Source organism: Gouania willdenowi, chromosome 19 (genome assembly GCF_900634775.1).
Source record: "Gouania willdenowi chromosome 19, fGouWil2.1, whole genome shotgun sequence".
In the NCBI taxonomy this organism is placed as follows: Eukaryota; Metazoa; Chordata; class Actinopteri; order Blenniiformes; family Gobiesocidae; genus Gouania; species Gouania willdenowi.
The window spans coordinates 5,490,451-5,514,739 of record NC_041062.1 but is presented as its reverse complement, the minus strand read 5'-3'; the positions used below and the strand labels follow the sequence as shown (position 1 = coordinate 5,514,739).

At 37.3% G+C, this 24,289-nt stretch overlaps 2 protein-coding genes across 6 annotated transcripts in view; both read right to left on the bottom strand.

The window, feature by feature from the left end:
- The window catches only part of LOC114481543 (inactive ubiquitin carboxyl-terminal hydrolase 54-like), a 66,088-nt gene extending 54,866 nt beyond the window's left edge, over nt 1–11,222 (bottom strand). For both annotated transcript variants that reach the window (XR_003676250.1, XM_028476468.1), the window contains exon 1: nt 11,033–11,222. The gene's annotated coding sequence lies outside the window, so the exon portion shown is untranslated. The remainder of the gene's footprint in view (nt 1–11,032) is intronic.
- A 975-nt stretch (nt 11,223–12,197) lies between these two features.
- LOC114481544 (myozenin-1-like) lies at nt 12,198–23,593 on the bottom strand. 4 transcript variants are annotated; one of them, XM_028476470.1, is made up of 6 exons: nt 23,433–23,593; nt 19,646–19,732; nt 16,506–16,675; nt 16,329–16,410; nt 15,265–15,451; nt 12,198–12,846 (listed from the first exon to the last, which is right to left on the bottom strand). In XM_028476470.1, the coding sequence occupies exons 2-6, from the start codon at nt 19,728–19,730 to the stop codon at nt 12,612–12,614; spliced, it is 759 nt and encodes a 252-aa protein (XP_028332271.1). In that variant the 5' UTR covers nt 19,731–19,732; nt 23,433–23,593; the 3' UTR covers nt 12,198–12,611. The 4 variants fall into 4 exon arrangements, with proteins under 4 accessions (XP_028332271.1, XP_028332270.1, XP_028332273.1 ...); XM_028476469.1 differs by having other exon boundaries at nt 16,329–16,413; nt 23,433–23,592; XM_028476472.1 differs by having other exon boundaries at nt 16,344–16,410; nt 23,433–23,591.
- Between the last annotated feature and the right edge of the window lie 696 nt (nt 23,594–24,289).

The window sequence follows — 24,289 nt, the reverse complement described above, 5'->3', positions numbered from 1 at the left end:
TTAAAAGACGGTAATTTTTTTGCTCTTTTATTCTTCAGTAAAAGGCCTGCGACCCACTAGAAAGGGGTCCCTGACCCTCTTTTGGGTCCGACCCACCAGTTGAGAATCACTGCTTTAGACCCTTTGACTTTTTTGAGTGACCTCAAATCTATAGCTATAACCATCATAAGACAACAACAACATCAACAACAACAAGGTCTTGCATGGGGACAGGAAGTGCACGGACACATTGGTTATTATGTCATTTCATAATCTCTACTTTGGGACATGAACTGGACCTCATGTTGAATCTCTGTACAGTTTCATATTGTTTACTGAAGGCAGCATGTGATGTTTGTCACCCTTCGATGTGTGTTTGAAGTTGCATAACAAAGCAGTAGCTCACAGATCCGCAGTGCACTCCCCCCCCCAATGCCCCTCCCTCCTCACCGTCCCTTATAGCTTCCCCCCCTCTTTGGCAAAGAGCCCTGGCCTCACTGCCAGGCTGCGTTACTGCCACAGCCACCACCCCCACCCATTGGCCAGAGGCCACCGGGTGCAGGAATGCTGCAGCGAGCAGGTGAGCAGCGTGGGCCGTCACCATGGCGACCGCAAAGTACAATGGGTTATGGAGCAGAAACGAGGGAGGGGATGATAATGAGAGATCACCACAGATATGGAAAGGGAAACGCATCGGTGCAAAGCAGGGCTGTAATCAATTATATTTTTCAGTTTCAATTACCTTTTCAATTACCCGTGTTCAGTTACAATTCAATTACAATTACAGTGACCAGCATTTTTTCCAATTACAATTAAAAATTAAATTATTTTTTATCTTCAGAAAGTCAATTACAGGTACGTTCTCAGTTACTAAAGTTCAATTGCAATTAATCACAATTACTGAGTCTGAAATAAATAACCTAATAAAAGCTAAGCTTCCTATTGTGTTAGCTTTCTGTTAGCATCTCTTATGATAACAGGTCCTAAATCAGCTGTAAAAAACAAAAACAAATATCTATCATCTAATTTCTCTTTTCTTTCTCTTGGTTACCTTGTTTGGGCTTCCTAATCAATGAAAATTTAGGTTTTAATATTTTTGGTGTGGGTGTCTTGATAAGGAACATATTTTAATAATTGTTAACTACAGATGAGTAGAACTGTACATCGAACTGTAACTTGGTTCCCCAGGTTTGCGTTAAATTATAATTGTCAATTTTAATCAAATTTTCATGAAAATAATTGCAAAGTAAATGATCTTAATTCAATTACAATTACAACAGCATATTAAAAAAAATACTATTACAATTTTAATAATGCTATAATTGTAATTCATTATAAATTACAATTATAATTGATCCCACCCTGATGCAAAGGTGAAATAAATTATTCCACTCTTAAACAAGGCTTTATGGGTGGATATTTCCTCCTACTACAGTGCAGCATCCTGACTTTCTATCCCAGAATACAGTGTGCATGTGCGTGTGTTTCTCAGCGAGTGTGTATGTGGGTCTCCCGCTGAGCTTGTGTAGAGTGTGCGATGATGACACATACTCGCTGTGACTGCACCCTGCAGACACACACGCACGCACGCACACACACGCAGTGTTGAGTGTGTGTGCTTATACGCATGCGTTATATACGCCCGGCCCCGTGTCCCCACATCTTGGGCTCGTTACCATGGAAATAGGCCAAGCAGCAAGCACGCGGGGGGGAAAGCCGAACCATGTGATTTTACGCAGAGACACACCGTTGTCGCACTGAGTGAGAATGCGCACACTAACGTGAAGAAACACACATGGGATAGGCAAGTGATGATGATGATGATGATGTGTACTGATGGTGGAGAGTTCTTGGAGGCCTGACTGAGTCCAGGAAAAAGTCAGTCACCGAGTATGACTTTGTCACGTGACTGCAGGTTTTCAATGTTTGGAACGTAATTCTATCAGTGAAACTTCTGCTGCCACTGCAATACTAACACACGACTGTAGCAGAAATGAACAGAAAACACTTTATACAGGTTAAAAATGCCGCGTCATGGTTACAATATCTTCCACTGAGTATAAAGCATTTTTGGCATGATTTTGGGACATTTTGTACATCAAAAACCAACAAAAATGAATATATACAGAAAAGAATCACCTGAAATGGAACTTGGGGAAATTCGAGATGGAAAATCTGTGTAATATTTCTTGCAAAACTTAAGATACGTTGCTGTGATTGTGCAAAACTATGCAGCTTTGGTATGCTAATCGTTTTCAAAAGTTACTAATTGTGAAACCAAAAGTCCATGGAGGTGACTTTCACATGTTACAAAACTTAAGAGGGTGTTTGATTATCACTTGATGTTCTTTATTGGTTATTTGGTGTTGTGTTTGTTTTTTGCATTAATGTGAATGTGTGTGGGTCTGTCATGGTTTGAAAAGGTAAAAAAAAAAAACAACACGAAAAATGTTACGTCAACGTCACCACAATAGCCATCTACGGTATATCGTTACATAGGATTTGTATTAAGTAATTTTTTATTCAATGTGTTGATGAAGATTACAATAGTTATTTTAATATTTTCACAACCAATAATTAATTAATCAATATTGAAATAGTTCATAATGGAAGCCAAATATTAAACTTGCTTATGATAAACAAGTCTATATTATCTTGGTCTCTTTATTTCTGTTCACAATTGTAAATAAATCAAACAAATAAAAAAAAAGACAAAGAAATAAAAAAAAAAGAAAAATAAATGTAATAGATAAATTAAATAAATTAATAAAATAATCCAGTATTATTTTGAAACATGTCAAAAAAAAAAAAAAAATAGAAAAATGTACTTTAAATCCATGTTTCATATTTATGACTTTGTATTTCGTAACTAGTTTCCAAACTGGGACTTTACCAAAAAGTCTCAGAATAGTATTTTGGTTTAATATACAGTATTTAAATCTGTATGGATAAAATAAATGTACAAATATGTATGAAATAAACCTATATGACTCTGTTATTCTTTTCTTCCCATCCGACATGAACAATATGTATTTGTCTTTGACAGAACTCACCTCAACCTTAGAGGGAAATATATTTCCTTCCTTTGACACCACACACACACACAATCTTTGTTTTTGTGTGTGTGTGTGTGTGTGTGTGTGTGTGTGTGTGTGTGTGTGTGTGTGTGTGGTTCAGTGACAGCGACGTCTGTGTCGAGCAAGTAGAACAAAGCTGATACTGTCCCAGAGGACAATAGGCTGTCTCTCACATTGTCTCCTTTTGCTCTCAGGCAAACATGAAGACAAGCAGAGTTAGTGTAATTTGTAAAAAAAAAAAAAAAAAAAGAAGAAGAAGAAAGAAGCCCTGATCATTGAGAACCCGTCTCCTGTGTCGGCATCTTCTTCCCATCCACATCATTCCTGCTGCTCGCGTCTCTCACTTTTCATCCACTGACCTTTATTTTTCATTCTCGTTCACTCTTTCCTTTTCATCAACCATTCATCTCCGTCTCTGCTTTTTGTTTCCAAAAAACTTCCCACACACACACACACACACACAGACAGACGTACAGTAGTTTCCCTTTAAGTGGGTTATGTGTAACTTCAAATAGCTTTGGCTGACAATAGGGAGGGCCCAAAGTTCAACCACTCAGCGCTGCTCTTTCACCTCTCTTTTCCACTTGGATTTAAAGGGAAAAAAAAGTGTTCTCTGTGTGTGTGTGTGTGCGCGCGTGCATGCGTGCGTGTGTGCGCGCGCGCGTGTGGCTGTGAGCGTCCGAGAACAATGGCTAGGTGCATACACGTGCAGCACCATGTGTGAGCCTATTACTGAGACTGTGATCGTCAAGGTCACTTCCTCGCTCAGACGGTGGAACGTTTAAGTGTACATGTGAGAACAGACACAATAACATACACACAGGAGTGCATGCACACGCACACACCAGCCACACACAATAACCTAGATGCAACCCATTATAATTGTGCACATGTGCTTACCCAATCCTATCAGTAGAAAACATAGAGGGGCGAACCAATGCTTAATATTTAGGCGCTTACATAACCAGTACTATTCATGATGCATGCTGGGAATTATGGGAGGCTTTTTTTTTTTACAGTTTAGGTGAAGGGAAAAAAAAGAGAGGATTTAGGTGATAGAGAGGAGAACAATGGAAACGAGAGGGATAAAACGATGAGGAAAAGACAGGTGGAGCTGGAGATAAGGAAAATGGAGACATGAAAGGAAATAAGGTGAAATGATCGGGAAAGGAAGAAAGCAGGGGAAAATGATAAAGCAAATAGATGAGAAAGAAAAACAGACAGTGAAAAGGAAAAGATGAGGAAAGGAAAGAACATCACAGAGAAGAGAAGAGAGAAACACAAGGTGGAAAGGTCACAGGAGGTATTTTACTTCCCTTTTCTGCATCATTCTACATCACCGTCCTGACAGCTGCTGCCAATCATGTTCACTCACCAACAAATAAACGACCATTCAAGCAACTGATATGATGTGTAAGGGAGTTATAAAGCAGCTGAATAAGTTGTTCAAACTAAGCTGAGCATCTGCCATTTGAGGATGAATATCCTGATCAGGGTTGAGGGTGAATTACAAGCCAATGTCACTGGTGGGTCATTCCATGACATTTCACAAATGGCCCACGCACTTCTGTCATGGAAAATTCTACCAATATACCAATTGTTCTGTGATTATTCAGGAGTCACACTGTAAATTTTTACTTTGATCAGATGAATACTTTGTGAGATATGGCCAATTTAGTTAAGTGTATTTGTCGATTTTCGCGAGTTTTTATTTTTCCTCTATTCTTCCAATATTTCTAAAACTACATCACATAGGAAACTGTAACTTGGTATAGTAATACAGCTCCACCTACTTTCTCAGAATATACAAAAAGATCTGCTATGCATTCTATCTAATGGACATACCAAGTCCTCAAAATTGGAAAAAGGTTTGTCAAGATTTCAAGCTCCAACATGTTTGGGATTTCAGTAAACTACTTAGCATATGCCTCAGCTCACTGTAATTTCATCAGCTTAGCGCTTTGAACATAGACTGTTCACATCACTAATGATTAGTCAGATATATGCATTGGTTCTTGGGTGACAGTCTTTTGAAATCCGAGAGTAGGTGCAGTTGTATTACTATAGCAAATTTCAGTTTCCGATGTGGTGTAATTTTTGACATATTGGGAAGCTGAAAAGGGAAGAGAAAGATGGACGGTAAAAAAATCGACTCATACCCCCTCACTAAATTGTCCATATCTCAAAAATAGAGATGTAACGATTCACTCAACTCCCGATACGATTCGATTCACGATACGATTTTCTCACGATTTATTTTGATTGAAAAATATTGTACTATTTTCCTTTTATTTTTCATTGTCAAAAGAATCCCTTGATAAACTATTCAAAACAATGAAATTCAACTAAAAATAAATCTTGAATGAAATAAATACAGGAATAATACAAATGAAGAAGAAGCCCATTCATTTAAATTCTGATTCTATAGTAAACAATGCAAAACTGCATAACAGTTCTTTTTCTTTTTAAAAGTGCAACTGAAAATGTATTTTGTGCCTTAATAATTGGACTTTTAAAAAAAAAAAAAAACTGCACTGTATTTACGTCAGATATTTGTTTGGACCAGCAGAGGGCGCTGGTAACCCAGTGGTCAGTTGGGATGCAGCTATTCTGTGCAGTGAAGAAGAGATGCTATGCTAGCAGACAGAGTTAATAGAAAAACGTGACTTTTACAGATATTCACGTAATATTACAGATATTCTTTCGGTGCCAAAGGGGTAAGGAATCATTTATGAACATGTTTAAGAGTAGAAGGCGGCCAGAAAAAAAGTAGCAGATTCTGCCCGCCGCCTCAGCATTTGGACAAGAGAAGGATAAATATATAGCGCCCTCTGCTGTTTAAAAAAAGTACTGCGATTTTCAGAAAGAATTTTCGCTACATCTCTACTCAAAAAGTATTTAACCAACAACGTAAATATGAACAGTGTGCCAATTGAATAACTAATGAACAAGCGGTAAAATTTTCAGAATTCTTTGAGACCGAAGTGCATGGGATGTCCTGAAAATTTGTTGAAATGACATGGAATGACACTGGTGCAAAATGTCGAGGCTCCAATTTTCCGAAATTTCACCAATTCTGTTTCAGAGTTTAACAATTTCTGTGTCAGTTTACAACAGCTTTGCCTAATCAGAAATCATCATTACTGGTTTTCAAACTTCCCGAAATTGTGCCAAACACGCTAAGTTTGGTTAATTGAGCTGAACATTGTATTGTATTAATTTAATAATTTGAATTCACGCGATGAAATCCCAGGAGATTTGCATGAGATTTGACATCTGTTCATTGGTTAAAGCAGCTACACATTAGACCACTGGCTTTATGGAAGAAAATTGTGAGAAAATGTGTGCTTTTGTCCCAAAACATGCATGTGGGTTATATTCCCTGTCATATTGCAATTTATGTTTGATTTTGTTTAAAATGTATCATAATAATTAAATAATAATAATAATAATAATAATAATGACACTATTTTTCTGTTTCTAATTTTAAGAAGCAAATTCTGTCTTTTTCGTCTGTATTCTGCAATCACGGAAAATCAGAGGCCCTAAAAATGCTACGCAGGCACTTTTATTAACAAAATCAACATGTTACACCACTTACGGCTTTTCCCCTCATTAGGAACAGCATGTGCGAGTAAATTCTGTATCGTGTCTTTCTTCTTAAAAATAATGACAAATGACCCGATTTGTCAACTGGTTAACTGGTTGGCAGCAGCCTATACGTTCAGCGTAACAAAGGTTATCATTTAGTAAATTCTAGCTCGATGAACATAATAAAGCATGCATAGCCTCAGAGTTTGGCAAAGAGCAAGATAAAAGTGATGGCTTTATTAACCTAAGCACAGAAGCTGCAACTAAATAAGATGCCCTCCAAAGTATTTCATCAACCAAAACTAAAACTGATGATTAGTCCGTCGTAAATGCCACAGTGACATTTCGACTTGGTTCAGAAGGTGAAGGTGTGCTGCTGTTAATGACCGAGTGTGTCGGAAATGTTTCACTATATTATGAGGACGAAAGTAATTTGTTCTAAACAACTTTTAGTTGAATGCTTTTGTGTGAAGTCATAGGAATACCAGAGTAACATACTATTTCAAACCACCTCACACACATGACTAACTAATGTTAGGGATGTCCCAAACTTTTTCACTTATTTATATATATATATATATAGCAGCCTTGAGTATTGGCTGATACATCTGACACAACACTAGGACAAATAATACATAGTTTTATTGCTTATTTTGGAGTGCGGAATGTTAGAAAAGGCTTGATCAAGTGAATTTTACTCAGAGAATAATAGTCAGCAGCAGTAGATATGAGAAAAACTGACACATTTATTATTAACCAATGGGTTAATAAAAGGTGGGCAATTTTATCAGTCAATATTAGCCCTAAAACATGATCAGTCTACATCTTTAATATCGTTTTTTTTCCACAGATATTAAAAAACCAATAAGTGATTTTGTTTGAGAACACATATTAAAGACAAATATGGCACTTTTTTCATAACTAAAGCTAAGTATTTTTTATTTTGCACGGATTATGTTTATTTGTGGAATACCTTCATTAAAAGGAGCCTTTACCTGTTGTTTCCATGGAGAATTATATAATGTGACCTTAAATTAGGTTGAGGGGGAAGGGGCTCTGTGTGTATATCTCATTATCGGTAATTATCGGAAATCAAACATTCACTGGTTGACCATATCTGCAAATTTTATATTGGCAAAAAAGCTAATAATGAACATATCTAGTTACATACATTTTTAATTAAAAATAAATTGAATAAAATAAAGATTAAAAAAATAGAAGACTAACCTTAATAAACATGTCCTATAAAAATATCGAATCAGAACACCCTTAACAGATTGGAATTGTTTTATTTAATTTTGTTTAAACGCAATTGGCCGAAGTCTTATCAAATGTTTAAATGTTAATCAATAACAAAATACAAAACTTGATAATTTAATTCTATGACGCTATGCACTTAATATATCGAGAAATACCTATATTCTTCTCGTTTTGACACTCACTCACTAAGAAGAGAAAAGCAGAGGTGAAAGTAACGGATTACAAGTACTCACGTTACTCTAATTGATCTTTCGGAAAAACCCCGCCCCCCATGTTTACTTTTGAGATGTACGACATTTTCCTGAGTTGCTCTGGTCTGGAATGGTCTCCCGGTGCGCGTTAGTGACTCTTTTTGGAGCAATACCTGTGCGATATCCACCAGATCCAGGCAAAAGCGGTTACAATATGCTGTGGAGGGATATATTCAACATATTAAAACAAACATTACAACTGTCGAAGCGATTCACCGAACGGGCACAGCAGCAGCTCCAGCTCACAATCGACCAGCTGTTAGCACTCCATGCTAATGCTACGTCAGCCTATGCAGCGAGACACGACATCCCCCGTAAACTGAGGAAGAAACGACTGGGATGTCGGGGGCAAAGCGGGGGCAAAGCACCGAGCAAGGAGGAGAAGGTATCATCCTATCCTTCCGTCCGTCATCATGGGGAATGTTTGATCTACATCTCTAATAAGATGGACGAGCTAGCAGCGCTAACCGGCATGAGAACGACTTCCGGGAGGCGAGTCTGCTGATGTTTACGGAGTCGTGGCTCACAGCGCTATAGGTATGTGAATGTATAGTTATGTCACCTTATTTAATGAAAATCAAATCAAGCTTTATTGTCATTTTGCTGAACATACATATTAGTGCAGACAAGATGAGATAGCCTTAAAAACGTACACATCGTACATACTACACGTACACACATCCCTGAGATGTTTTTATAGTTTTATAATCCATTGTAGACATCGCTACAGTTGTGTTTTTGGCTTTGGGAACGGAAAGAACACGACTCCCCCATACACTTCGTTCATCGCCAAACCGGTGTATTTGATTACACAACTTTCACAACGCTACACTGCATTTCAGACCGGACTCTTTTCAACGTTGCACTTCTAAAATGGAAGGTAAACAGTAGCGCTCTGGTGTTAGTTGCGGTGTAAATCATACGTGTAAATGAATAAGAAAGACACAATTGAAAGTTTTGAAGCTGCATGTGCCTGCGTGCGCATGCCTCCGCTACAGGAGAACAACACTCACGGACACGGAGGCAAGGTTAGCTTAGCATGTCGGCAGTAATACACAAAAAAAAAAGCGCAAAGGATCACAATTTGTAATTCCTAAATGCGCAAATAAGTCCTGGTGGAGCTGCAAACAAAACGCTACCTTATTCACCATAACAAACCACCACACCACTGAGTATGCAGCATTCAAAGCTAGAAATCAAGCTAATGCTAAAGCTAAGCTAGCGCGGCAAAGAGCCATTGGGCTGCTGTTGCAAACTTGTTACACTATTAGTGTGAAATCATTCTACAATATTCACTCTTCATGACAGTAAAATAAAACCGTCCTAAGTCAATCTACTGCAGTAATTCAGTAATGCATGAAAAAAAAAAAATACCGTCATAAACAGTGAAATCGTTAGAATTTTGAAAAATACCGTGATATACACTTTTGGTCATACCGCCCAGCCCTACTCTAGTCTTGGGGTACCTGGTATCTGACCTGCACAAGCCATGAGCACACCGCTTCACCCACTCTGAAAATGTCGGACCCTGTTTACATAGTAACGGTTGTTCTGACGTATGACTGGACAATGACTGTTTGTGGGCGGGGTTTTGCGAAGGTCAACTGAGTTGCTTTTAAGGGTACTTGTACTTTGAGTATATTTCTAAATCAGTAATGTTACTTGTACTAGAGTATTTTTTAAAAGAGGTAAAGTAATTTTTTACATTTCTACAAACAACCGTTACAGAGTAAATTATTATTTTTTGTATTAAAAATGATTGACGGACATTGCGAAACTATAAAAATGAAATAACCAGAAAACAATCAAATGCATCACATCATAGCCAAACAAAATCAGATTAATTGTAATGCACCTGCATAAACAGCATTGAATAGAGGTTATTTTTACAGTTTTAGAGTTCATAAATTTAGATATACTTAGAGCCTGAGAGCTTAATTAGGTGGTGTTATTATTTTATTAAAACATTTAAAAAAAACAATTGTACATTTAGTCAAACCTTTTATTTTATCAGATGCCTTTGTGGAAAATAAATTGTGCAAGATTTCGTATTTTCCTTTATTAGTTTATACATGAGATGTTTACTGTATGCAAGGAAACCGTGGCAAGATTTATTACCAAAAATAAACATGGGGATGTGAAAGTAACTATAGGAACTTTTACTGTGAGTACTATTTAATTGAACTACTTTTTACTTGTACTTGAGTATTTTATGTATGACTTAGTTTCAATCCAGTAATAGTAGTACTTCTTGAGTAGTAGAATATATCACTACTCTTTACACATCTGGAGAAAACTGAATGAAAAAGAACAGAACAAAGGTTTGATCATGAAGCATCCCATTGGTTCGTTCTACAAACGCTCGTGCATCAAACTAAACGTGCCTTTCCTCTCTCCCTCTGCGTGTGTGCGTGTGTGTGTGTGTGTGTATTCACGTGCCACTGTCTGAATGACGTGATGCGCGCGGGCCGAAGTCATCAATCACGCGGATCAAAACCGCAACATTAAAGCAGTGAAGTGACGACAGTGCCGCGTGAACCCGCTTTGGCTGCTTGGTTCTCACTAAAAAAATCCATCAACAAGTCACTGAACACACACGCACACGCACTCCACGCAGAACAGGAGTTATCCGCGTGGGACGGGTACAGTGCACCTGTGCAAAGAATGGCACACACTATGGAAGTGTGTGAGTATTACGGCATGGATGATTTGTAACACAAATCAGCTGAGGCTGGCACAGCGCGTGCTGATGACAGTGGAGTATGTGATGGTAAAATGAAAACATCTGGACAGCGTTGTCACATCTGGGTCTCGCGCTGCCAACTATGCACACATTGTAACAAAAAAAGCGGAGCCTCGCGCTCCCGTACTCACCCTCCAGTCCGCTCGCGTGTCCCGCCGTGTGATATTTTACCGGGAGAGTGGGCGAGCCGTGGGCGCGTGCGGTCCCCCTGGCCCCCTCCTCCCGCTCCACGCCAGCCAGTGCTGCGGTCGCGGCACGCGGCTCTCGCGATACCGAGCCATTCTCCATCCTCACCGAGTGACGTATTGCTGTGAAACCGGGCCGGTGAGTCCGGTCAGATGCCGCCGCCTCCTGGGCACACGGGATGTGCCAGTGACGTCATCCCGTGGCCAGCACGTGCGTGCTGCGTTACTACTTGCGTTACAAATCGTCCTCTGCGCTACTTATTTACATGCAGACTAAGCTTTTTTCATTCATTAATACAAAGGATAGAACAATTTTATAGAAACCAATGAGAAACTTATTATTCCTGGAGAAGATAGTTTATTTTTGAAGAGATTTAATTCAACAACACTATTGGCATTCACCTTTGTAATAATAATAAATAAATGAATAAAATGATAAAATTTAAAGTAAAATATTTTACCTGTATAAAATAAATGAATGAAAGTTATTAAAAAATATATATTTGTAATTTTTCTTTTTTTCCACTTATAATTATTTATTTGTATTTTATTTTCCTCTTTATTTTTTTACGTTTATTTAGTTATTCATTTGTTTTTAATTTTGGCAGGTTTGGTCCTCCATAGTTTTGGGGGTAATATGTGCGTAAATATGTGTTTAATTTCTCACAACCTTTGGAGGTAAAGGTGCTAAATATTTTCAGAATTTAATCACAGTTTTCAGTATTATCAGCATGTGTGCCTTAAAGTACCCTTACACCTATCTAATGCTCAGATATCACTATATATAATTATATAATGAAACACCTAAGGTAAAAGCTTTTCCTTTTTCTTTTGCCTATGACTGAGGGACTTTTTAAATCGTTTTATTGTTGATTTAATGTTTTTAAATGTTTTTTTAATGTTTTCTGATGCACTTTTTTTAATAATTTAAACCACATTAAATTACTTTGTATGTGAAATGCCTTTTTTGTTGCTCCATTCACTACTCTGAGAGCAATGTGGTCCGTTTGTTCAATCGGAGTTTTTCCAAAATAAATTAATACATGATTATGCCACATTTATTTGAAGAAAACTTCCAAGGACTGAACTTCATGATAAAATGGCCATCATATAATCAGTGAAAGTATTTTTTTTATTTTATTTTTTGCATTGATACATTTTTTTAGGAGTGTAGAATGCCGAATCATTTAGATTCACACACTTCTAGCACGAGCTTGTAATTTGCAAACATGTTTTCTAAACCTATGCAGTTGATTAAAAGCACACAGAAGGTCCAGGTATATGTTGGCTACTTCACGTTCCATCATCTTGTTATTATTTCTCATACAATTAGAGGTTACATCATTTTTGTGCTTAATCAGCATCTCAGTTGCATATATTCTGTTGTTTGTGGTGTAAATTCAAGATCCACTTCATGCCTTTTTCTAATGTAACAGTCTAATCTTATTGTGGGTGACTTTATAACTGCCAATGTGTGTGTTTTTGGCTATATGTCCAGTATTTAAAAGCTTGTGTGCATGTATGTTCACAGGTCATCTGTCTCCCCGTCAAAGGGGATGGTGTCCAAGTCCATGTGGATGTGTGAGTTGTCCTCGCTGCAGATCCAACCAATGGGCGTGCGGTTGAATGAGGGGCGTGAGCGGATGTCGGCCTGCAGGGAGGGAAGAGGCTCCGGCTCCTCAGCTGACACGCCCAGCTCTGGCAGCTCGAACGTCAGCATCTTGGAGGCCTTGTCGTAGCCTCCAAATGGCAGCGCACTCCTAGGGAGGGCCAGCGAAGGAAAAGGACAAATAAGGAAAGGATCACCAGCGTCACCCTCTAAAAAAGTCCAAAAACATGCCCTTTTGCTCTGAATAACTTGTGAAAATTGCTGTTTCTCCTTAAAGCTACTGGAGATGATAATTTTTCTAAAAAATAAAGACAGTCGTGAGAGAGGTTAGTTTTACCCTATGATGTCTTGTTGCAATAGCAATTTTTCTGTAATGGCCACATTTACAGACCATTACGTGCGGCCATTGCAGACAAAGTCTGGTCTGTGATGGCCGCATTTACAGACCATGGAGACGCCCCAAGACGTTAACCTAACCACTAGGAACAAAACCCAAAACCATGCAGGCAGACCTGCTAATACTGTATCATGTTTTTCTGCAGTCTGTGCCTTCTCCTCGTCTGGACACTGCTGGAACTGGCAGTTTCTGATCAATGGTTCACGGCTCAACTAGTCTGGGACACTCTGATGTTCTATCTCTCTATCCTGTTCTGTTCTCTTCCTTCTGTCCACTAACCCCAACCAGTCGACGCAGATGGCTGCCACCTCTGAACCAGGTTCTGCTGGAGATTTCTTCCTGTTAAAAGGGAGTTGTTTCATCCCACTGTCGGTGATGCTTGTTCATGTGGATATGTTCGAATTTTTCCTTTTTATTACAAATTTTATATTTTGATAGTGCTTTGAGATTACTTTTGTTATAATTAGCACTATATAAATAAAGTTGAATTGAATCAATAAAACAAAGATCATTTGCTCGAAAAAAAGATGTAAAACATTGAAATTGCCGCTTGAAAGTTTGTTTTGATCTCCATTGTAAACTCTCAAGTTTCACACTTTGCATTGTGGGATGTGGATTCCCCTATTCCAGGGGTTCTCAACCTTGGGGTCACGAGACACTAGGAGGGGTCACCAGATCCCTTCAAGAAACTAAGAATATTTTTTACACAATTTGAGCTTATTTTCATTATTTTTAACCATTTTCTGCAACTACACCAAACTTGCCAAATTTTAACCTATTTTCATCACCATTTCTTGACATGTTTTTGCTCCTTTTAATGCATTTTTGCTACATTACTTCTATTCCTGTCACTTCTCCATCAATTTTCAATGCCTTTTCTGCACATTTTTTCCACTTTCAAGACATTTTCGACACTGTCTACCACTTTTACCACCAAATATCGCATATGTCACTTTTAACCTCTTTTTACCATATTTCGTGGTTATTTTTTTCAAATGTAACCACATTCACAATTTGTTGTGCCCATTTTTTGTCAGTGTAAACTAATTGTTTGAATATTGACACTTTGAACCCTTTTTACCACTTTTTCTGTCTGTTTTTGACCACTCTAATTTGCAACTTTTAACTAATGTCTGTGGTTTTTAAAATTCCATTTCACCACCTTTCCCACCATTCTTGGTCATTTTGAACCCATTTTATTTGGATTTATATCTTTAAAATGACTATATACTATGGCGTGAATAATACTAAACTTCCTGGATAACAGTGGATATTATTCAGATAAATAAATAAATGTGGTTATCACAGATTCATATAACAATGGACAATAATAATATTTTTGCTGACTTTATGGATGGACCCCAAAATGCTTTCCCCTTTATTTCCATCTTCATGTACAGTGGGGGTCCCTGGTCTCTGACTGGCACCTTTATTTTGGGGGTCGCAGGCTGAAAAGGTTTGAGAATCACTGCTCTAAAATATATAGTAACAAAATGACACATACATGAAAGCTAAATATTTAAGCTCCTGCCACAATGTCATTGTTATATCGGGTTTTATTTCAGTCGGCAAGTTCTCACTCCAATTCGAGAAGCTTTTCTGTGCCACAGAGACCAGTCTTTATTTTATACCTGAGCTCATCCAGACCCATTAGTAACCACAAAGGATACAGCGTCTATTACTGAGGTCCGTAATAGTCACTAACTCCATTATTACAGGCAGAGATCAGAGGCTCAGATAAGATTAAGATAATGACCTGTGGGTGGAACAGTAGGACCAGTGGTAAGGCGCGTTTAAGTACATTTCTAAATGTCTCTGAAGCAGAAGGAAAGGTTGTAGCTTCTTGCTGAGTAAAGTCATGGCGACAGTGCCTGGAGGGAAATTCTTTCTTTTTTCCTTTGATGAAACAGCAAAGTGCTGTTTGAGGGAGTGATTCGATGACAAAAGGGTCAGTGAGGGAAGTGCAGCTGCAGGTATAAATAAAAAGCTATACTTTTTCTCTTTATCTAAAGCCCAGTAACAATTACTGGGATATTATCTCAACTGTTCTGCATTCAGTCCTGTCATCTCTCTCCTTTTGAGCTCTATTTCTTTAATAAAGAAGCACGGCCTGTGTTATGTGTGACACCATATGATGATACAAGAGCTCAGATGACATTGTCGTCTTTATACCTGTTGAAGCTCTTGTACAGAGGCAGTTCTGGTTGGATCTGGATGGGTCCCGGCATGCTAGATCTCATTGTTGCTCTCAGCTCTTCGTTGCCCTTCATAGCTCGTTCCCATGGCGATACATACGTACGTACATACACTTTTCTGCTCTCCTCCTTTTCCACTTCCTCATCCACTGTCTTCTCTTTTACTGGGATAGAAAGCAGAGGTGAAAGTAACTGATTACAAGTACTCATGTTACTGTAATTGAGGTGCTTTTATTGGTACTTGTACTTTTTTCAGTAAATTTCTAAATCAGTCATTTTACTCGTACTTAAGAACGTTTTAGAAGAAGTAAAGTAATTTGTTACATTCCTGCACCCAATCCTTACTGAGTAAATTATTATTTTTTATGTTAAAATGATCAACGGACATTGTGAAACGACAAAAAAATGAAATGACCAGACAACAATCAAATGCATCACATCATAGCCGACCAATCAGATTAAATGTAATGCACAGCGCTAAAACAGCATTGAATGGAGAATATTTTCTCAGTTTTAGAGTTCATAAATATAGCTATACTTAGAGCCTGATCATTTTTTTATTTTGAGTTGAATTTATTGGTGTTATTTTATTTTTAAAAGAATTGTACATTTAGACAAACCTTTTATTTTATACAGATGCCTTTGTGGAAAATAAATTAAGTTCCACTTGTGCAAGATTTGGTAATTTAATTCCGACTGGCACAAGTTTTATCCCATATCCCTTCCTTTTTAAGGCTATACATGAGATGTTAACTGTATGCAATGAAACTGTGGCATGATTTATTACCAAAAACTAACGTGGGGGGTGAAATTAACTAGTAACTTTTACTTTGAGTACAATTCAATTGAGATACTTTTGACTTGTACTTGTGTATTTTATGTATGACTTACTTGTACTTGTACTTTAGTACAATTTCAATCAAGTAACAGTACTTCTACTTGAGTAGGAGATATCACTACTCTTTACACCTCTGATAGAACGTAAAGCCATTTGTTGCACATGCAATGGTTTCACAAAGCATATGAAAGAGTGAACAGAACATTTTTGGTTGTTACTTTCTTCTTTAGGCATCTCGGGCTTTGGGGGAACAGGAGGAGGCAACATCAGAAGGTTCTGGAGGTTCTGCTGGATCATTGAAACAGAACAGAAGATTCTGTCACAACGTTATATCGTGGATCAAGCACTAGAACCCCATGCGTTATCTTCTTTACTCTCACCATGTTCTCGTTGGTCACGATGAACTTCTCAACTCGCTGCTGCCTCATCTTAAACATCTTGGACCCTCTGTTATTGAGAAGGGAAAGCTCCTCCAGCATCACATCCTTGGGGGTCTTTATTTTGGTGCCCAGGTCCAGTTCGGTGGCGTCGGCTTCCGTCTCATCATCATCTGATGAAAAGGAGAAAAATGCAAAAGGGTAACATCATGAAAGAATAATGCTGAGATGTTTTTTCTTTAATAATAAAAGTTATTTCCATCCATTTTCCATCATAGTTTATGGAGCGTCCTTTATCCCTAATTCATCTGTTAGCCTGTCCATGTACTGCAAAAAATAAAGAGGCTCATGACACCTTGACCACACTAACAGCACACCTCACCGCTGTCTGACTTCATTTATGTCCTGTGTATGGTGTACATTTCAGGACATCCTCAGGTCTCAGAGTGATGTATCAGGTATCAGGAAAACATCTGTCATTTGTCAAACCAAACGGCCTCACTTGTCAAACAAAATAGACTCATTTAATAGTTCCAGCGAGACTCATTTTGTCTTCTTTTTGTACAGTATGTTAAGTTGAGGTTTTGTTTATTCAGACAAGGTTTTTCACGAAATTTTGATCTCCTGACATGTTCCATGAAGTCAAGTGAAACTTCAAAGGAATCACCAATGGCGATCAGCAGAACTCCTCTGACAAAAGATGACAGTTGACAGTCGAAACATGTCAGGAAATAAAACATTTCCTGAAAAACCTTGTATGAGTAAACGAAACCTAATCTTAACAAAACGGACTCATCTCCGCGAAACCTCCGTCAAATGACACGGCCTCAATTGTCAAACCAAACGGCGTCACATGAAACGGCCTCAGGCTTCAAAATGAAAGTCATCAGAATAAAGGGCCTCAAATAAAACCGCCTCATGCCGTAAAACATAACGTGGCGTATTTTGAAGAAACTGGGATACGAGAGTAAGTCGTAAAACTGTTTTATTTTTATTTTTAACAGTTAAGATATATCAATGTTTCATTTAACTATGTATTTATTAATCAAAAAATACCTTGATATATCTTAACTTAAAAAAATAAATAAAAGGAAAGAGTGGCTTTTCAAATGAAACACCTTTTCGAGTTTTATGGCCTGAGGCTATCAAGTCTCATAACTTTTATTTTGATGCCTGAGGCCGTTTCATCTGACGTAGGTTTTTCTGAGTCATGAGTTTGTTTAGTCTGATAAATGACAAAGGTTTCCCTGATACCTGACCTCACTCTGAGACCTGAGGATGTCCTAAATTAAATGTACACGGTACTGGTGACATGATGACCAATGCTGACTTACTTCTCAGGCACCCCTGACTTTCTCATCTTGTTAAGTCCCATGACCTGGATTCTGATCCTGGTTCCCAGATCTCTGGAGTTGATCTTATAGTAAACTCGCCCACTTATTGATTGCCAGTCATTCAAAGGCAATCACTGGTACACACAGTCAGTCCTTTAGTCCAGTGGTCCTCACTGTGACTCTAATATTCTAACAACATTAAAGTTTTACATTATAGTTCAAACCGGGCTTTAATGTGTTTTAAAATGCAAACCACACACCAATATACTTGATATTATTAAACTCACTTTTGCTTTCATTCTGCTGACCTGGCTTTTAAGAATTTGCATCTATTGATATTACTTGCTCCTGTGTATTGTAGAGTTTAACAATGCGGCCCCACAGATTTTAAGAGCTTTGGTTTGATCTGCCTATTTCATGCATGTTTATGGGTGTATATGTGTCTTTATCATTAATAAAAAAATAAAAAAAAAACTTCAGTGTCCAAATGCAAAAAAATATTTCAGACCCAAAAAACTGCATTTAAACACCTTTTTCTTTGATTGAAAAGGTTGTTGTTGGTTTTTTATTGAATAATAAAGACACAAATCTACCTCCATATATGTTCAGTAGTTTTATCCACATCTGCTTTTCTCTCACATTTAAAAAATATCCCACATGCAAATCTGATAAATGTCAAAAAATACCTCACAGTTGGAAGGTACCGTACTTGATTCAAGCACCATTTACATGATTTCATGCCTAATTTGCATGTTCTACCTTAGCGCATGTCTTTCCTTTCATTATGTCAGTTATTTTAAATGGAGGCTCATTTTCTGTCGCTGTGAGAAAAAGTCTGTAATGTCCTTTAGCCTGGCCTCACGCTGATGGTAGTTTTTGGTTATTAACTGTTCCCATTTATAAATACACACTGAAAACAAAAACCATCCAGTCCCTAAAAAGTTGGTTTGATTTGATCCAAAACATCATTGTTTTTTTAGTTTTTAGTTTTTTTTTTTTGTCAAAAAACATGAAGAAAACTCGTACTCTGTGATGGATGCACTGATGGATGGATGGATGGATGGATGGATGTGTACTGAGCTTATCCAATGACTGCTTGAGCGTGACTTTGAACAGATGGACCAACTGATGGTTCTGGCAGAGTGCATTGGGTGGGTCGGCCTAGCAGTAAGTCAAATCTCTGACGCACTTAAAGACATTTGGGAAACAGTGGAAACCTCCTCCAAAGCTAGAAAATAAAAACCCAAATTAAACATATTGTAAGGCAAGGTGAGAAAATCTATTAATGCTGCCTCACTTTCACATTGATGCACATTCACATTGGTGGAGATAATAAGAATTGTAAAACTCAGAATAATATGTAATAATATAATTGAAATGCTGTATATATGGTATCTTTGGTATAGTTATAACAATGTATAGAAATTTGGTTCTATGTACAATATAAATGAAGTCTCTCCCTGAATTAGTGTAATTATTATTGTGCTCATATGTATATAGGCAGCTTATATTATAATTGTGACTTGTTTACGGCTAGTTTATAATATTACTGTTTGTATATCGTTTATGTATATAGATGTATGTGTGTATATGTATATATTTATGTATAGGTGTATATCTGTACACAGTATATATGTATACAGTAAGTGCATATATGTGTACATATATAAGTAGCTTATAAATGAATTGGTTTTGATGGTTCTTTTCATTTTATAAGTATTGTTTTTGTTTTTACAAAATAAATCAGATCAAATCAAAATGTTGGTTTTGAAAGATCTCGTACTTTGTGTGTGATAGTGTGGCTGTTACCAATCTGACTGATGTTGGTCAGGTCAGTGATGATCTTGTTGGACTTCTTCCTCTTATTGGAAGGGGCGGGAGTTTCAAAAGGCATGGCTGGAGGACGACAAAAGTCAAAGTTACATTTTGCACCGTGCTGCTGCTCTATGCTAATTCAGTTTAAAGATGCACAATGAACTTTTTGAGCATTAACAAACAGTGTTTTTAAATATGTTTCTGTGAATTCTGCTTTGAAAATACTCACAAGTGCTCAAATATTTAGCTGCAAAAACTGAACATAGATCTATTTTTTACACCTGAAATATTTTTGCATTTCAGCATCTTTAATTACAAAAATTAAAAGAACTACTTTGAACCTTTGGTCAATATAGTAACTATGTTTTCAAAGCTACCTTTCATATTTTTAATTCAATGAAATCATTCATTCGTATCTTCTGTAACCACTTGTTTTTTTCTTTTACAGGGTCTTAAATCTAGGATCAATAGTTTATGGAGAGTTTGAAGAATCAAGTAAATAAAGCAGAGGCTCTCAACTGTTCTGTTAGGGTTTGGGACTCAAAAACCTCCCACAAATACAAGCTGCAATATAATCTTCTTCAAACTCTTCAATTTATTTTCATATTTTTACATTAAACGGAGATGTTTGAAATAGACAAACACAGTGGGCACCATTCAAAAAATAATTTTGAAATACAAGGCCAAATACCCCCTTTTACTCTAAGTAAAAAGGAATACTATAGTTTAATAGAATAGAATAGAATAGAATAGAATCAACTTTATTGGCCATGTAATGTATGTTACACACATGAGGAATTTGACTTGTTGAACTGTGCTCTCTCTAATAATGTATACATTAAATAATAACAATTAACTAGAAAAAAAATATAAACAAATATAAACAGTAGTTTGACTAATATGTCTATGTCTATCTATCTATCTATCTATCTATCTATCTATCTATCTATCTATCTATCTATCTATCTATCTATCTATCTATCTATCTATCTATCTATCTATCTATCTATCTATCTATCTATTATCTATCTATCTATCTATCTATCTATCTATCTATCTATCTTTCTTTCTAATGTGGTTATTAAGGACAAATAAGGTATAAGAGATGTTTTTAAATGTACTGAACATTGACTGGACTGCATAAAAAGCAATTTTCTGGGCCCAGGAAAAAGCCTGCAATGCATGAGAAATGGGTCCCGACCCACAGATTGGGAACCTCTGACGTACAAAACAGGATTGAGTAAATAAATGTCCTGCTTCTTTTCCTTCCACAACCATTAGAAGATAAAAAAATATGACCTGCTAATGACTTTTTTAAAAACCGAAATGTCATTTTTAAACCGGCAGTAAAAGTTCTGCTGGGCCTTTCAAAGCATTTGGTCCGTCACATGTCGTGAACGCGAGCGTGACAGAATTAGCAACAGGGCATAGTGTGAACGCTGTTCAATACGGCTCAAAATCCCAAGGAAAGCCTGCATGCACTTAAGTCGTGTACATGAGCGTTCTATTTCTCGGTTCTCGTCCAAACAGTCACCAGATTCCCTAAATGAAGCTAAGCGCACAATAAGTAGAGTGTGTAACCCCTAAATGCCCTTGAGAGCACTCATTTCTGGCAGTAGCTCATGTCTTCTCTTGACAAAGTGCAGCTCAGATAGGGCCCAGCACTACGTCGCCGTCAATTTCTCAGGTCAAAAGCAATTAAGTGAAGCTGGACGTGAATCCCAGAAGAGGAGAAAATGCAGGCGGGTCTACAGGGAGATAGATAATGTAATTGCTTTTCATTTGCTGTAATTGAAGCTTATTTCCTCTAAGCTGATGACTCCCACCACTGTAAGCTAAGGGGAGGGGGCGTCGGCATGAAGTGTACCAGGGTTGGAATCAGTTAAATTTTTTCTGTTATAATTACGTTTTTAATTACCCATGTTCAATTATAATTCAATCATGATTGCAGTGACCTGCATTTTTTCCAATTACAATTAAATTAAAATTATCTTTTCATCCTCATGAAGTCAATTACAATTACGTTCTCGATTACTAAAGTTGCTTAAAGCTGCTATCCAGTTTCTGAGAAATGTCTCGATGTCCCGCCCTAAACAGCATCACTTCCTCCCACTGCCTCTCCAATCTACCAGAGGCCACGCCTCTACTTTTCTGCACGTGCATCGCAGAACATAACAAGGTCGCATTAATATAGGTCTATGGGTCAGGTAAGAGCCAAAATCATATTTACCTGTTTGCTGTTGCCTTGTTTCTGTGCACAGTTTCGTTAGGTATTTTTTCGGTTTAAAAACAATCATACATGAACACGGATTTCTCAAAAACTCTGGATATCAGCTTTTACCTTCCTTTTGCTTTCTGTTAGCTTCTCTTATGATAACGTCTCCTAAATCAGCTGTAAAATACACTAAAAATAAATATCTATCATCTAATTTCTTTCTTATCTCTTAGTTACCTCGTTAGGTTTCCTAATCAATGAAAATATAGATTTTTATATTTTGGGTGTGGGCGTCTGAGCCTTTTTTATGTCTGTATACCCCGAGATTTCAAATTTTTTCAAATGTTAAAATGTGGGAAAGCTTTATATGAAGCTACATATGTGTAGAACTGTACATAGAGTGTTAAATCATAATTGACATTTTTTTAATAGAATTTCCATGGCAATTACAATTACAAAGTCAATTATCTATTATTGAATTACAATTACGACAGCAACAGATTGCTAAAATAACAATTACAATTTGTTAAGTTGAGGTTTTGTTTATTCAGAGAAGGTTTTTCAGGAAATGTTTATCTCCTGACATGACAAAAGAAGACAAAATTAATCTTGCTGGAACTATTACATGGGAGTCAAGTGAAACTTCAAGTGAAACTTCAAGTGAAACTTCAAGTGAAACTTCAAAGGAAACATCAAAGGCAATTGGCAGAACTCCTCTGATGAAGACTAGAAGTCAAAATATGTCAAAATGTTTCCTGAAAAAAAACCTTGTCTGAATAAACAAAAACTCAACTTAACATACTGTTCAAAAGGAAGACAAAATGGATCTCGCTGGAACTATTGCAATTACACTATAATTGTAATTAATTCAATTATGCAATTACAATTATAAATGACCCTAACCCTGAAGTGTACAAACTCCAAAAAACACCCACATACCAATGTTTCAACACCTCATTGAGGGAGATTAAAAGTTGGATTAATAACCAAACTACGCAAGCAGTTTAGATTAAGATGGAGGTGAGTTGTGGGTTCTGTTTCTGAGGCACTCCTTGTCCCTGATGACCACCAGCCTGTTTTAGCTCCAGATAAATCTCCAGGGGACAGCTGAGAAGGAAGGGCATCAGTCAGCACATTCCTCAATGCACACATGGACTAAAAAACTCCAGCGCAGAGGGCCACATTCCTGGACTACAGTGTTAGGTATACGATGTGGTTGGAGAGGAGCTTTCAAGACGCCAGGATTCTGATCTTCACAAATCTTCACGAAAAAAAAAAAAAAAAATTCAACACGTATTCAAACCATGCATGCTAAAATATGTGGTAGATTTTCACTTTTTTGATGAAATCACGGTTATCCTGTTGCGACAAACTGTTGAACCATCTCTATCAATAATTCATCAAGTCTGTAAAATCTAATTGAAAAAAACACTCAAACATAGTGGAAGGTAGCAGAATCTTCTATTTGAGCTGTAAAGGAACTGTTTCATCTGGCAAATCAGAATCATCAGCTTCACTTAATCCCCAAACATTCACTTCACTACATCTTTTCACCATCCTGCCTACCTATTAGTCACAAAAATCCACAGGAAGACTCGGATAAAAGATTCCCAGGTAGGTTTGTGTCCCAGAGCTCGTTTGGAACTGTCAGCCTTGCTCTTGCCCCGCAGTGAGTGAAACCCTATCAGCAGGGCTCCTTCAGAGCTACGAACCAGGTCCTGCAGGGGTGGGGGTGAAAGGAGTACTGGATATTGGTAGGTGTGGTAAAGGTGCAGAAATCAGGAAACCACCCACCGCCAGGTCACAGAGTGTTGACTATTGTGCCATTCATTCATTCATTGCATTAAGGTGATAAGGTAATAAGAATATAATATGGGATAAAGTAGTAAGGATAAAGAAAAAATGAAAATTTGATCAAATGACGCCTTTTTAGACAATATTCATGTTACACTAATTAATTTCTATAGATTTGTTGGTGCACTGCATAACATTGCTGTCTCACCGCAACAAGGTTGTAAGATTGAGTCCCAGTTGAAGAAGCCCATGTGTCCCCAAGCAAAAAACACTGGATAATGAAGAACAAAACTGTGTATTATTATTGACAGTAATAAAATACACCTGAGAAATGTAAAGTGTACAGCCCTGGGTTCAATGATGAATGGGCCACTCCTCATCTCATTCTCTCTCTTTGTTTGTTACAATCTGATGGATTCTTAGAAGAACGGAGTCCTGGTGGTGGAATTTTATTTAATTTTTTTGTAAATAAAAGCTCAGTGTTTTGTGTTAACCAGTATCATAAAATCAATTATTGATATATCAAACATCTTACTTTGCATTTTCATTTTGTCTTTTGTTTCTTCCTGACTTATTTCTTACTCTTGGGCAACATTTCATATTTTCAAAAGTAAATTAATCCATCAATA

Bases quoted from the DNA above. Each gene is read 5' to 3' on its own strand.
- LOC114481544 (XM_028476469.1), bottom strand. From the start codon at position 19,730: ATGCCTTTTGAAACTCCCGCCCCTTCCAATAAGAGGAAGAAGTCCAAC. The intron at 16,676-19,645 runs GTAACAGCCACA...CCTTTTCATCAG, and splicing joins GACCAACATCAGTCAGATTG to ATGATGATGAGACGGAAGCC. The intron at 15,452-16,328 runs GTTCTGTTCACT...TTTCTATCCCAG, and splicing joins AGAAAGTAACAACCAAAAAT to TAAAAGAGAAGACAGTGGAT.